The following is a 13,787-nucleotide window of genomic DNA, read 5'->3' as shown; positions in this document are numbered from 1 at the left end:
AAAAGTGCTAATGTGAATAGCCTGTTATATAGAGAGGTATAAATATCCTTTTGAAGTAGTATCTTCATGTCTTTCAGATAAATGCTTAGAACTGGTATTGCTGAATTACCTACAATTTCTATTTTTATTTTTTATTCTTTATTATTTTTCCTTTGATAGAGACAAAGAGAAATAGATGGGAGGGGAGAGAGAAAAAGAGACTCCTGAAGCACTGCTCCATTGTTTGTGCATCTATTCCCCTGCAGGTGAGGACCAGGGGCTTGAACCTTGGTCTTCATGCATGGTAATAGCTACCAAGAATACCATATCCCTACATCCCTTATTTTCACTTCTTTTAAGCAATATAATATTTTCCTTATTGGCCACAGAAATTTACATTCTCACCAACTGTACCAGGGATGCATTGTATCTATATTATTGTCAATGAAGTGTTTTCAGTCTTTTTTGATACACATTCATTCTCATTGTGATTATGATTTGCATTTCTCTAATATATATATATATGTATATATATATATATAATTTGCCCATTTTTTCTATGGTTCTAACTTCTCTTCCTTTCTGTATCACATCTATTACTTCTGAGTGTCCTTCCATTTTTTTTTTCTCCTCTCTCTAGGTCCTGATGGAATTGGAGTTCAAAGTCTTCTGGTCATCTCTGGAGTATAGACCAAAATTCTTTATGGGGCCATAATTTTCTTAACCACTTATCAGCAAAGACAATTTTTAAATCTTTTTTATCTTTATTTATTTATACTCTGTTGTTGCCCTTGTTTTTATTGTTGTAGTTATTAGTGTTGTTGTTATTGATGTCATTGTTGTTGGATAGGACAAAGAGAAAAAGAGAGAGGAGGGGAAGACAGAGAGGGGTAGAGAGAGATAGATACCTGCAGACCTGCTTCACTGCTTGTGAAGCGACACCCCTGCAAGTAGGGAGCCGGGGGCTCAAACCGGGATCCTCAAGCTGGTCTGACAATTTTTAATTAACTGATCAACCTAACCTCTTTCTTTTTTTTTTTTTCTTCCTCCAGGGTTATTGCTGGGCTCAGTGCCTGCACCATGAATCCACCGCTCCTGGAGGCCATTTTTTCCCCCTTTTGTTGCCCTAGTTGTTGCAGCCTTGTTGCGGTTATTATTGCCATTGTTGACGTTGCTTTGTTGTTGGATAGGACAGAGAGAAATGGAGAGAGGAGGGGAAGACAGAGAGAGAGGGGAGAGAAAGATAGACACCTGCAGACCTGCTTCACCGCCCCTGAAGCGACTCCCCTGCAGGTGGAAAGCCGGGGGCTGGAACCGGGATCCTTAAGCCAGTCCCTGTGCTTTGCACCACGTGCGCTTAACCCACTGCGCCACCGCCCGACTCCCCCCTAACCTCTTTCTTATCCATGGATATCAATAGCATTTTCCACGAACAAAACATCACCCAGAAAACAAATATATACAGCAGATTAAAAGCAGACTTCTCTGACACAAGTGAAGTGTCTCTTAGTCTTATCTCCCTATATCAGGCTTCTCCTCAATGCTGGTCAAGATGGAAATGTGTCACTTTGATGTCTTCAGGGTACATTAGGAAAACACTAGCCATGGTCTGGCTCAAAATATAACATCCTATAACATTTTTTAAAATAAAGCTAGGGCCACAGAGATAATTCCATGTGTTATAATACAGGATTTATATGTCTGATGACCAGAAGTCCAAGATTCAATCCCTAGTATTACCAGAATTCCAGGCTGAGTAGTATTCTTTCATGTCTGTCTGTGTGTCATAAAAAATAAACAAATTTGAAAATACTACTAGGTGTCCTGTCTTATCTTAATGTATTACCATTACAATTTTATGGGAAAAAATATTCTCAAATCTTCAATAAGCTAGTGGTGGCATATCATCATGCTGAGCATACACATAACCATATATAAAGCCTGAGTTAAAGCTCCCTTCCCAACCTGTGGGGAAGAGCTTCATGAGCAGAGAAGTAGGGCTGCAGGTATTTGCCTATCTATATCTATCTATCTATCTATCTATCTATCTATCTATCATCTATCTGTATATCTATCTATCCACTTACCCACCTACTTAGCTCCCCTTTTCAGTTTCTCTCTATCCTATCAATTTAAAAAATATATTGCCGGCACTCCCATGGAGTGGATCCAGCCAGGGGGCAAGTCACCGGATCCTCCCTCACTGGCTCTCAGGGACCGCATGATTCAGAAAGGAGGACTTGGGGAGTACTCTGGTACAAATACTCATTTATTTGGAGATGGGTACATGTTTATATATAGAGTTAAACAAAGAACGCTTTTCACATTAGGTCAGAAGTTACAGGTTTCTTAAAGGTCAGCTTGTCCCTGTGGTAGGGGGCTGGTATGACAAGAATTGATACGATACATAAAGGTCAGAATGATTATTCTCCATGATGCAGGCAGGTTAATTATCCAAAGGCATTTGAGAGAAGCATATGAGTTAAACCAGTAAGGTGAGGTAGAGAAAAGAAAAACAAAACTTGATGTAAATCATAGATATCAAAGAGCACAAGGAAATAGAAGTTAGGGTTTTTTCACTGTCTGGTGCTGGGGGTGTGTGATAGAGTTTGTTCTCCTTTATGATCAAACGGTGAAGTGGATGTGTGAAATTTGAGTGAACCCCAAAGCAGGCAGCCATTTGGCCTGCTGCTTGCAGGGGAAACTAAGTGTGAGAGGCCTGTAGGCTTTCTGTGAGCTTGAGAGACTAACAAAGAGAAACTGAGTCTGGGAGACTTTTCCCTCTTGGCTCATAAGTAGAGAGGCTAACAAGTGGGGTGTCTTTCCAGACCTCCATCCAAGGATGGGAGAGCTTCCCTAAGCTCTACCAAGCTTTCACATAGTCTCACAATATATGTGGTTACGTGGGTGGTGAATTCATCAAGCAGGCACTGACCACCAGTAGTAACCCTGGTGGCAATAAAAAATGTTAATAACATTTACATGGAAAAATTGTTTTAAAAGTTTGAAGACATCTTTGTTGTTATTTAATTCAAATCTTTATTTCACAGATGAAGAAACTGTAACCCAGAGGGAAGATATAACACACACAGGATCATTCTGAGTAAAAGTGAGGAAAAAATCCAGAATTGGATCCATCCAGGCAGGTGAATTCTTCTGATTATATCATGGAGTCTCTATAGAAGCTGATCACAAGATGGCATCTTTAACAAAATGAATTTTCTTGTTCTAACTTAAATGGCAAACATTTATTATTTACTTGATATTATAATGTCATTAAGGTGATACAAGGGAGTAAAAATTGGTAATAAGCCTTAGAAACAAGGCCTTGAGATAGCTGTTCTTAATGAAAAGACATCCCAGGGGCCTTGGAAGCATATGTAAGAAAAAAAAATCTATGCAAAAGTTGCGAACTTCTCAAGGGATTCATAGATTGTTCCCTCCTGACCACCATGCATGTGCACCAAGTTCTTGGCTCCAAGGTAAAAAAAAAAACTCTGGCTACACAATGAACCCATCTTCTCTGACCCATCTTGGATGGAGCTAGAAGGAATTATGTTAAGTGAGCTAAGTAAGAAAGACAAAGACTAGTATGGGATGATCCCACTCATAAACAGAAGATGAGAAAGAACAGAATGGGAAACTCCAAGCAGGATTTGACTTATTTGGAGTAGGGCAGGATTTGGAGTAGGGCACCAAAGTAAAAATCTCTGGTTTGAGGGTGAGCGTGGATGTTCGGCTTCACTGGGTGGGTGGGGGGTGGGTAGATGGGATGGGACACAGTCTTTTGGTGGTAGGAATGGTGTTTTTGTACACTCCTATTAACTTGTAGTCATATAAATCACTATTTAATTAATATGAGAGAGATAAACATTGATAGAATATCTCAAACTTTTTAATGCACAGACCATAGGCTGAGTCTTTGAAATGTTGACTCTCTTAAAAGCTTAGACCAGAGAGAACAGAAGCAACCAGTGGCATTATTCTATAAGACACAGCTATATACAAATAATGACAAAGGACATAAATTATGGAGTCGAGCAGTAGTGCAGCAGGTTAAGCACAGATGGCACAAAGTCCAAGGACTGGCTTAAGGATCCCATCTGCAGGGGAGTCACTTTACAAGTGGTGAAGCAGGTCTGCAGGTGTCTATCTTTATCTCCCCCTCTCTGTCTTCCCCTCCTCTCTCCATTTCTCTCTGTCCTATCCAACAATAACAACAGCAATAATAACAATAATAACTACAACAACAAAACAATAAGGGCAACAAAAGGGAATGAATAAATAAATAAATGAAAAATATGGTGATGTTGTGTATGATACAGAAAATCCTAACAAAGGGATTTTTCAAAGTTAACCCAATTGCCAAATAATGTGATTACAGTAATAACTACTTATTGCCTTCTTAAACCCTAAGACAGCAGGAACCTCCCACTTCCTCTATAGAGCCTATATTTCCCCCAGTCCAGGAACCTCTAGGGTGGGGATCATTTTCCTGCATGCCTACCTCAATTCATACCAAATGATGTTGCATCTGCTGTTCCCAACCTAAGCATTGCAATGAGTACCACCTCAGCATGCTTCACTTCAGACTTCGTACAGAGACATCAGGCATGGATTGTCAACCTTTCAGCCTCATTACTCGGGTGAGACTTTTCCTTTCATAGGATTCTCTAATTCCATTCCAGGTGGTTCACTTCCTAACAAAGTCCCAAAACCTAGATATAGACCAGATCCTGTGAGATAGAGCATATGTTTACAGGTATCCATAAATTAGGGCAAAACATACACCTGAAAGCAAAAGTGCACAAAAGTCTGCAGTAAGTCAATAAATGCAGCAAGCAAGTAGAAAGACCTAGAAAAATACCATAAAGACCATAATGAAATAGTGTCTACTGAGACTTAGATACCCTCCTCACCTACTTCCTATGACACTTCCCTCAGTCACTCCAAAGCTAACCTTATCAAAGTAAGGACTACAAAAGTTGAATAAAGGCAAGAGACTGGCATACTTAAACAACGACTCTTTAGTCACTACCAGGCCACCCCATCATCTGGGGCCCTAGTCGGGAAGTACTGAGATTCTCAAACAGACATGATGGGCCTAGATCTAGAATAGATCCCTCTATCCATTGTTACTGATCATCTCTATCAGGAGCAACACAATAGACCTCTTGTGGGTCCCCATAGGACCTTGCCTTCAATGTGGATCAACAACAGTAGAGAAGGTTCCATCCTTTGAAAGGAGGCTAGACAATATACTCTCTGTTCCACCTGAGGAATATGAGTACTGAAATTGGGGCATCTTGGAATGTTCTTACTCATGACCATAGACTGTGAGCTCAGATCTACAGGGATGAGAGGTCACATAGGCTGACTATGGGCCCCAGATCACATCAAATCGATGGGGTTTACAGTCAACAATATTTATACACCTTTCCCATGTTTGGGAGCTACTCTCTTCCCTGATAAAGCTTTCTGGTCCTTTTTCTAGCCATGACATCATCTCCCCAGAGAATAACTTGGATCCACCTGCATATCAGATGTAAGACTCAGGAAAAAAACAAAAATAAACTAGTATAGCCATGGGCTTGTTAGAATTTAACTAAAATAGGACTACTATCTACAAGAGAGAGATGACCCCCCCCAAGTCTTCATAAGAAATTTTCCAGTGTTTAGGCTCATGATTACTCTCCTTCTCCTCCTCCAATTTTTTTTGGCTCTATATGTTAACTCTTTTATCTACCAGATCCCAGATGCTAACACGATAACAACTGGACTTTCCTGGGCTGACGACCAGACCAATGTGACCTGGAGCCCCACTTCCCCAGAACCCCGCCCCACTAGTGAAAGAGAAAGGCAGGCTGGGAGTATGGATTACCCTGCCAATGCCCATGTTCAGCAGGGAAGCAATTAAAGAAGCCAGACCTTCCACCTTCTGCACCACATAATGACCCTTAGTCCATATTCCCAGAGGGATAAAGAATAGGAAAGATATCAGGGGAGAGGATGGGATACAGAGTTCTGGTGGTGGGAATTGTGTGGAGTTGTACCCCTCTTATACTATGGTTTTTGTCAGTTTCCTTTTAATAAATAATAAAAAACCTCTGGCCAATCATGATACAAGTGGCAATGGCAGACTTGCTTTTGCAAGATACTATCTAATTTATGGCCATGCTGGTTAAAGTATGCTTCTGTTTCAGCATCCATCATCTTTTATTTAGATGATGGAGAAGCATATTTGTCTGGGAGAATTTTGTTGCAAGATAAGAGTAAATGTTTTAATAAGTATTTAGTTAACCAGTGGAGATAAATTAAGAGAAGGATATGATAAAATGAAAATATTTTTCTTTCAAAAACTACTATTCACAATGACCGTAGAGATGGCCAATGTTCACATAGGGAATGCATTCTCTTTCTTTTCCTTTATTTGTTAACAAAGATAATAGCATAGCCAGGACTCTGAATTGTATATAGTTGCACTCCACTTTTGTTAAATATATAGTAATGGAGTAGGAAAGGAAGGTAGATAATGAGGCATAAAAAATAAATTTATTATCTGAACACCTGTTTCTTAAACATCTTTTTTCTACAATGTCTTAAGAGATGAAGTTGCTGCATCAAATGTTTAAATATTTTATCTATCTTCATAATTATTACTTTTCTATTGACTTAATAAGACCATAGGGTAAGAGTAGTGCAGTTCCACACAATTCTCACCACCAGAACCCCATATCTTATCCCCTCCACTGAGACCTTTCCTATTCTTTATCCTTCTGAAAGTATAGATGCAGAGTCATTATGAGGTTCAGAAGGTAGAAGGTTGGCTTCTGTAATTGCTTCTCCATTAAACATGGTCATTGGCAGGTCGATCCATACTCCCAGTCTGCTTCTATCTTTCCCTACTGGGGCAGAGTTCTGGAGAGGTGGGATCCCAAGGTTAATTGGTGAGGTCATCTGCCCAAGGAAGTCAAGTTGGTATCATGGTAGCATCTGCAACTTGGTGACTGAAAAATCACAAAGATACAAAGCAGGAAAAAATAGTCTAATAATCAGGAACTTAAAGGCAAGAATAGAGCAGATGAGATTTGGGGGTCTCCATTTTGGAAAAAGCTAGTAGGCCTATTTTAGCTACATGACTTTATTAATCTTTGCCTGAGCCTGACAGCTAACATGCTGGGAAGGTGGTGTTAGAGTTGTGAATAGGACCAGAAAGCTGTATCAGGGTTGATTCTGTCTGGGACTTTTTGGGATTCTTGATTTTTAAAGTCCTTTCTTTTGTTTAGGTCTGGGAAGTTTTCTTCTATTATTTCCTCTAGGAGGTTTTCTTCCCCTTCCTCTCTTGCTCTGGTAGGCCAGTTATTCAAATGTTACTTCTTTTTTTTATATATTTATTTATTCCCTTTTGTTGCCCTTGTTGTTTATTGTTGTAGTTATTATTGTTGTTATTTATGCCATCATTGTTGGATAGGACAGAGAGAAATGGAGAGAGGAGAGAAAGACAGAGAAGGGGAGAGAAAGATAGACACCTACAGACCAATTGTGAACTCCCATAAATGTTACTTCTTTTGAGATCATCCTATATGTCTCTGTTGTTGTTTTCAGTTTCTCTCAATCTCTTTTTTAGCTCTTTTACCTCCTTCTTTGTTTTCTATAATTCATCTTTGGTCCGGCCAATTCTTTTTTCTGCTTCTGTTATTCTGTTCTCCCTTTGCTAAGCTTTCTTCTTCAGTTCAGCTATTTTTATTTTTACCTTGTTCAGTTATAGTATTAGCTTGTTCTGCTAGCTGGCTTTTTAGCTCTGTTATTTCAGCTTTCAGTTCTCTAATTACCTCAAGATAGCATGTGTTTTCTTTCAGTGTCTCATTGGTTATTTTCCTATTCCTGATAGTGTTTTCCTCAAAAGATTTCCTCACTCCTGTAATTAATGCATCAATTAATGTTTGGATATTTTCCTCACTTTTTAGTTGTTTCTGGCTTACTTTGACTTTTTTCTGGGCTCCTGCCCTGATTCATTGCTGTAATTGATTTAACTGTTTTAGATTTGACATTTTTTTTTGGTGACTTTTGTAGTTTTCTGTTCTGGCTATTGTCACTCAGTTGTGTTGTTTGAGGAAAAGGCACACCAATCCAAAGTCATCCCACAAATGAAATCACAAAGCTCAGCAAATACAACAATAGCAACAAAAGCAAGGATTAATGCAGTTCAATCAAAACCAGTTAGCCAAGAAAAATCTCCCCTCAAAAAACACAACACAACAAAACAAAAAAGACAAATCAAGAACAGACAATTAGAAAAATCAACTATGTTATAGTGGGAAAGAAGAGAAAAGAAAAGGAAAAAATAGAAAGAGAGAAAGAAAAAAAATACCACACCAAATCAAACTTCTTCCACAAAATAAATCACAATCAAGTACAAATGAATACAGCAAAAACAGAAGTAAAAGCAAATATTTTCAAGTTAGAGAGGAGAAAAGAAAAAGAGGGAAAAAAGAGGGCAAAAAGCTCCTCCCACAATAGAGATCACAAACAATCACCAGCCAATGTAATAACAACAACCAATTTTAGTCAAAATGGAGAAAAGGGAAAATGAACAAACAAGGAAAAGAAGAGGAGGAGGAGAAGGAGGAGAAGGAGAAGAGAAACAAAACCTATCAGTCTGCAGATTAAAGTATTCCAAATTGGTGGAGTCATCTCCCCAGGGAAGTCAGGTTGGCATCATTGAAGCATCTGGAACCTGGTGGCTGAAAATGAGTTAAGACAAAAAAAAAAAAGCAGAACAAAAGTGTTGACTAATCATGAACCTAAAGGCAAGAATATTGCAGATGAAGATTTAGGGGTCTCCATTTTGGAAAAAGCTAGTAGGTCTATTTTAGGTACATTCTGGGGGCCCATGACTTTACTAGTTTTTGCCTCAGCCTGACAGCTAATGCAGGTGGATCCAGGTTATTGTCTGGTGTCATAGTTGGAAAAATGGCTAGAAAGCTGGATCAGGGAAGAGAGTAGCTCCCAAATGTGAGGAAATTATATAAATATAGTAACTATAAACCCCATTGATTTGTTTTTCCTTTTTTTTTCTTTTACCAGAGTACTGCTAAGCTCTGGTAAATGGTGTTGTGGGGGATTGACCGTGTGACTTTGGAAACTCAGGCATGAAAGTCTCTTTACATAAACTTTATGCATGTTGTCTACCCCCAATCCTGTACTTGTTTCTTAGGTTCTGCCCATGAGTGAAGTAATTTGTTTGCTTTATCTACCAAATATGAGTGAAACCATCTTGAAGTTGTCTTTCACTTCTTTATTTATTTAACTTAGTGATCACCTTCTATTCCATCCACTTAGTCCTGAAGGACGCATTATAATTGCAGGGTGGTGTCCTGCTCAAAATACATACCATAATTTCTTTATCTAGTCATCTATTGATAGGTATTTAAATTGCTTCCAGACCTTGGCTATTGGGAATAATGGAGTCACGAACATAGGGGCACACATATCCCTTCAAACTAGTGTTTTCACATCCTTTTCATCCAGTTTAGGTCTGTAGTTAAGTTGGTTACAAAATCTATTGGTTAACAATATTATTATTTTAATATTTTTGTTTTCTATAGTTCAGAAAAAGGCATGTGTTTATGAGAGAGAAAGAGAAATCTGAGTACTGCTCAACTCTGGCATATGGTAATGCTGAGGATTGAATTCGTGGCCTCAGGTATGCAAGTATTGTGTTCAAGCATGAAGTTAGTGCTTGATCCTGAAAATGTTTCTCTTAAATGCTCAGTTACCACTACCATTCAGTACAATTAATTGAGAATTAATAAAGGTCTTATAAAAAATTCTATCCATATAAAAAAAGAAATTTAGAAAACAACTCTTCACTGTTTCCTAAACAAGCAGTTAACTGTGCACCCAGAAGCTAATGAAAGTCAACAAAAATCAGCAGTAATATGTCCACACTCTTCTTCCCAGAAAAAAATGGGAAGTCCACTTGACTAAATTACCAATGAGACTTTTTTTCTCTCAGTATATCATCTCAATAACTCATTCCTAAATACAAGATTACAAATTATAATTAAATTAATTGCCCAAAAGAAACATGTTTTGACATAGTTCTATAAATTCCTGCCTTTCCCTTCTTACCTTCTCGCCCTGCTTTTTTTTTTAAAGAAAGGAGACATTAACAAAACCGTAGGATAGGAGGGGTACAACTCCACACAATTCCCACCACCCAGTCTCCATATCCCATCCCCTCCCATGATAGCTTTCCCATTCTCTATCCGTCTGGGAGTATGGACCCACGGTCGTTGTGGGTTGCAGAAGATGGAAGGTCTGGCTTCTGTAATTGCTTCCCCGCTGAACATGGATGTTGACTGGTCGATCCATACTCCCAGTCTACCTCTCTTTCCCTAGTAGGGTGGGTCTCTGGGGAATCAGGGCTCCAGGACACATTGGTGGGGCTGTCAGTCCAGGGAAGTCTGGTCGGCATCATGCTGGCATCTGGAACCTGGTGGCTGAAAAGGGAGATAACATACAAAGCCAAACAAATTGTTGAGCAATCATGGACCTAAAGGCTGGAATAGTGCAGATGAAGTGTTGGAGGGGGGACTCTCTGCAGACTTTTGTGTACTTCTGCTTTCAGGTTTATATTTTTCCCTGGTTTATGGACACGTGTGAACATATGCTCTATCTCAGGGGACCTGATCTATATCTAGGTTTGGGGACTTTATTGGGGAGTGGACCACCTGAAATGGAATTAGAGAATACTATGAAAGGAAAGGTCTCACCCGAGTGATGAAGCTGAAGGGTTGTCATTCCAAATTATAATTAAATTAATTGTCCAAAATAAACAACATGTTTTGACATGGTTCTGTAAATTCCTGCCTTTCCCTTCTTACCTTCTCACCCTGCTTTTGTTTCCCACCCTAAAAGCTAGCTAATCTGGGATTTTTAACTAACCCAATTGGCAGAGAAAGAAGCCTCTCCAATGTTCTACCTCTCTCCATGATGCTTAAAGTCTATTGCTCTCCACCCATTCTCCTAAAAGCAGTATTAGCTGAGATGAAAAATCACAGTTAGGAGGAAGGAAAAGCAAAAGGTTATAATGCTATTATCACAAAATCACACTTTTAAACTTTGAAAGTTTAGTGATAAAGTCAAACGGTGGCACAAAATTATGTGTATGACCCAGGCTTGAGCCCCAGTGTAAATAATAGGTTCTCTTCCAGTGCTGTGGAGCCTTTCCCTCTTTCAACCTCTCTATTCCCATCTGCCTCTTTTTTCTGAAATACTAGCCAGAAATGAGCTGGGAAGATAGCATAATGGTTATGGGGGGAAAAAGAAAGAGAGAGAGAGAGAGAGAGAGAGAAAGGAAGGAAGGAAGAAAGGAAGGGAGGGAGGGAAAGGAAGGAAGGAAGAAAGAAACTTTAATGCCCAAGGCACCAAAGGTCTCAAGTTCAGTTCCTAGCACCACCATAGGCCAGAGCTGAGCAGTGATCTGGTAAAAAAGAGAAAAATAAAAGAAGAAAGAGACTAAGAAAGAATGAAAAAAAGAGAGAGAAGTGGGATAAAAAGAAAAGAACTGAAAAGAGAAAAGCAGCCAGGAAAGAAGAAATAAGGCCCTAAGACGATACACACAATAAAAATTTAAGATTTAAAATGTACAGTATAATAGCATGTAGTATACTTACAATATTGTACTGTCTGAAACATGTTTTCATCTTATTTGCCACCAGAGTTATCACTAGGCCTCAGAGCCTGCACAAGTGCATCGATCTTGGCAGCATCTTTTTTTTTTTTTGCTATCTTTTCTAATAAAGACAAAGAGAAATATGCAAGAAGAGTTGAGAAGAGAGGAAGAGAGATATCTGCAGTACTGCTCCACCTCCACCATTTGGGCAGTTTTCCTCCTGTAGGTCCTTATGCATGACAATGTGTACACTCTACCTGGTAAGCCAGTGCCAGGCCTCAGCATGTTTTCATCTTGTAAAGTTAAAAATCCATACCTGCTCCCCATACCCTCCCACACACACTTCCTATAACCTCTCATTACTTACTGCTTTATGAGTTTAGCTACTCTAGATACATCACATGTCCTTAAAATTCAACTTTAGTGTAGCCTGTGTCATAATTTAAGGATGAATAATATTCTATTGAATTTGCACATTATTTTTTGTTTATTCATTCATCTTTCAGTGGACATTTGAGTGTCACCGCCTTTTGGATATTATGAATAAGCAGCCTTAACATGTATGTATAGTTAATGACCTTGAAATTTTTATTCTTAATGATTAAAATAATTGATATTAGTGCAGCTCTATTCACCTTTTACTTCTTTTTTTAATTTATTTTTTATTTAAGAAAGGATAAATTAACAAAACCATAGGGTAGGAGGGGTACAACTCCACACAATTTCCACCACCCAATCTCCATAAAAAATTGTCAATCTATGAGAACAGCATGTTCAGAAGGAAAAAGTTACCTAGAAGTTTTCTGTCCTGATAGGATAACAAAGTTTCTTTAAAATATATATTGATAAAGAGACCTTTATAAATTTGTTAATATATTTATTTATTTATTGGATAAAGACAGTCATAAATTGAGAGGGAAGGGAGGGATAGAGAAGGTAAGAGACAGAGAGACACCTGCAGCACTGCTTCACCACTTGTGAAGCTTTCCCCCTGCAGGTGGGGACTGGGGGCTCGAACCTGGGTCCTTGCACATTGCAACATGCGTGCTCAACCAGGTGTGCCACCACCCGGCCCTGATAAAGAGACTTTAAAATATTTATTTATTTATTTTCATAAAATGGAAGTATTGACAAGATCATAGGATAAAACGGGTACAATTCTACATAACTCCCATCACCAGAACTCCAGATCAGACCTACAGAGATACAGAGGTTACACAGGTTCCTTGCTAACTATGGGCCCCAGACCAAATCTACGGGGTTTACAGCTATCACTATGTAATACTTTCCCCACATTTGGGAGCCAGTCTCTTCCCTGATCCAGCTTTCTAGTCCCCAGACAATAATGCTGGGTTCACCTGTATATTAGATGTCAGGCTCAGGCAAAAACTAGTAGGGTCATAGGTCCCCTAGAATAAAGAGACATTTTAAATATCATTTTATTTATTTTATGTCATTTACTAATACTCATTAAAATGTTATATAATGAATTAAACTACAGTAGTTGATGTATGGATAAAATTTCCTATCTCCCCATAATAAGTTTCTGTAAAACACTTTTACCTCTCTTTTAGATCTTTTTCCACCGTTTTGCCCCAGGTTCCCAACACCCTCTCTCCCTCCTCCTTTCTTTCTCCTCCAGAGTCCTTTGTTTTGGTGCAATACTCCAAAGTCAGTCCAAGTTTCTCTTTGTGTTTTCAATTTCTGTCCTTGCTTCTTTTTATTAATTTTATTAATTTATTAATTTAGTTGATTTATTTACTATATTTATTTATTGTTAGTAGTGTTGTACTAATTATTGGCAACATTATGGGGTAAGAAGGGTACAATTCTATACAAGTCACACCACCAAAGTTCTGCAACAAAGTGTTGACTAATCATGAACCTAAAGGCAAGATTATTACAGATGAAGATTTTCTCCATTTTGGAAAAAGCTAGTAGGTCAATTTTAGGTATATTCTGGGGGCCCATGACTTTACTAGTTTTTGCCTGAGCCTGACACCTAATATGCAGGGAGATGGTGTCATAGTTGGAAAAATGACTAAAAAAACTGGATCAGGGAATACAGTAACTCCCAAATATAGGGGAAGTATATAAATATTGTTAACTGTAAACTCCACCAGTTTGA

The 13,787-nt window shown here is 38.7% G+C and overlaps 1 protein-coding gene across 10 annotated transcripts in view; it reads left to right on the top strand.

Moving 5' to 3' along the window:
* SPTSSB (serine palmitoyltransferase small subunit B) overlaps nt 1-13,787 on the top strand; it is a 41,927-nt gene that overhangs the window by 17,424 nt on the left and 10,716 nt on the right. Inside the window, exons 1-3 of one of the 10 annotated variants that reach the window (XM_060203290.1) lie at nt 192-245; nt 3,030-3,125; nt 11,706-11,919. The exons of 1 other annotated variant lie outside the window; for it this stretch is intronic. In XM_060203290.1, coding sequence (XP_060059273.1) covers nt 11,896-11,919 — 24 coding nt within the window. In that variant the 5' untranslated portion in view covers nt 192-245; nt 3,030-3,125; nt 11,706-11,895. Of the gene's footprint in view, nt 1-191; nt 246-3,029; nt 3,126-4,425; nt 4,626-11,705; nt 11,920-13,787 lie in introns of those variants that run through there. 8 more of the 10 variants (XM_060203288.1, XM_060203287.1, XM_060203289.1 and 5 more) reach the window with 8 other exon arrangements.

The sequence above is a fragment of the Erinaceus europaeus genome, chromosome 12 (assembly GCF_950295315.1).
Source record: "Erinaceus europaeus chromosome 12, mEriEur2.1, whole genome shotgun sequence".
NCBI classification, from domain to species: Eukaryota; Metazoa; Chordata; class Mammalia; order Eulipotyphla; family Erinaceidae; genus Erinaceus; species Erinaceus europaeus.
The sequence above is the reverse complement of the archived record's forward strand: the minus strand, read 5'-3'. Positions and strand labels throughout refer to the sequence as shown.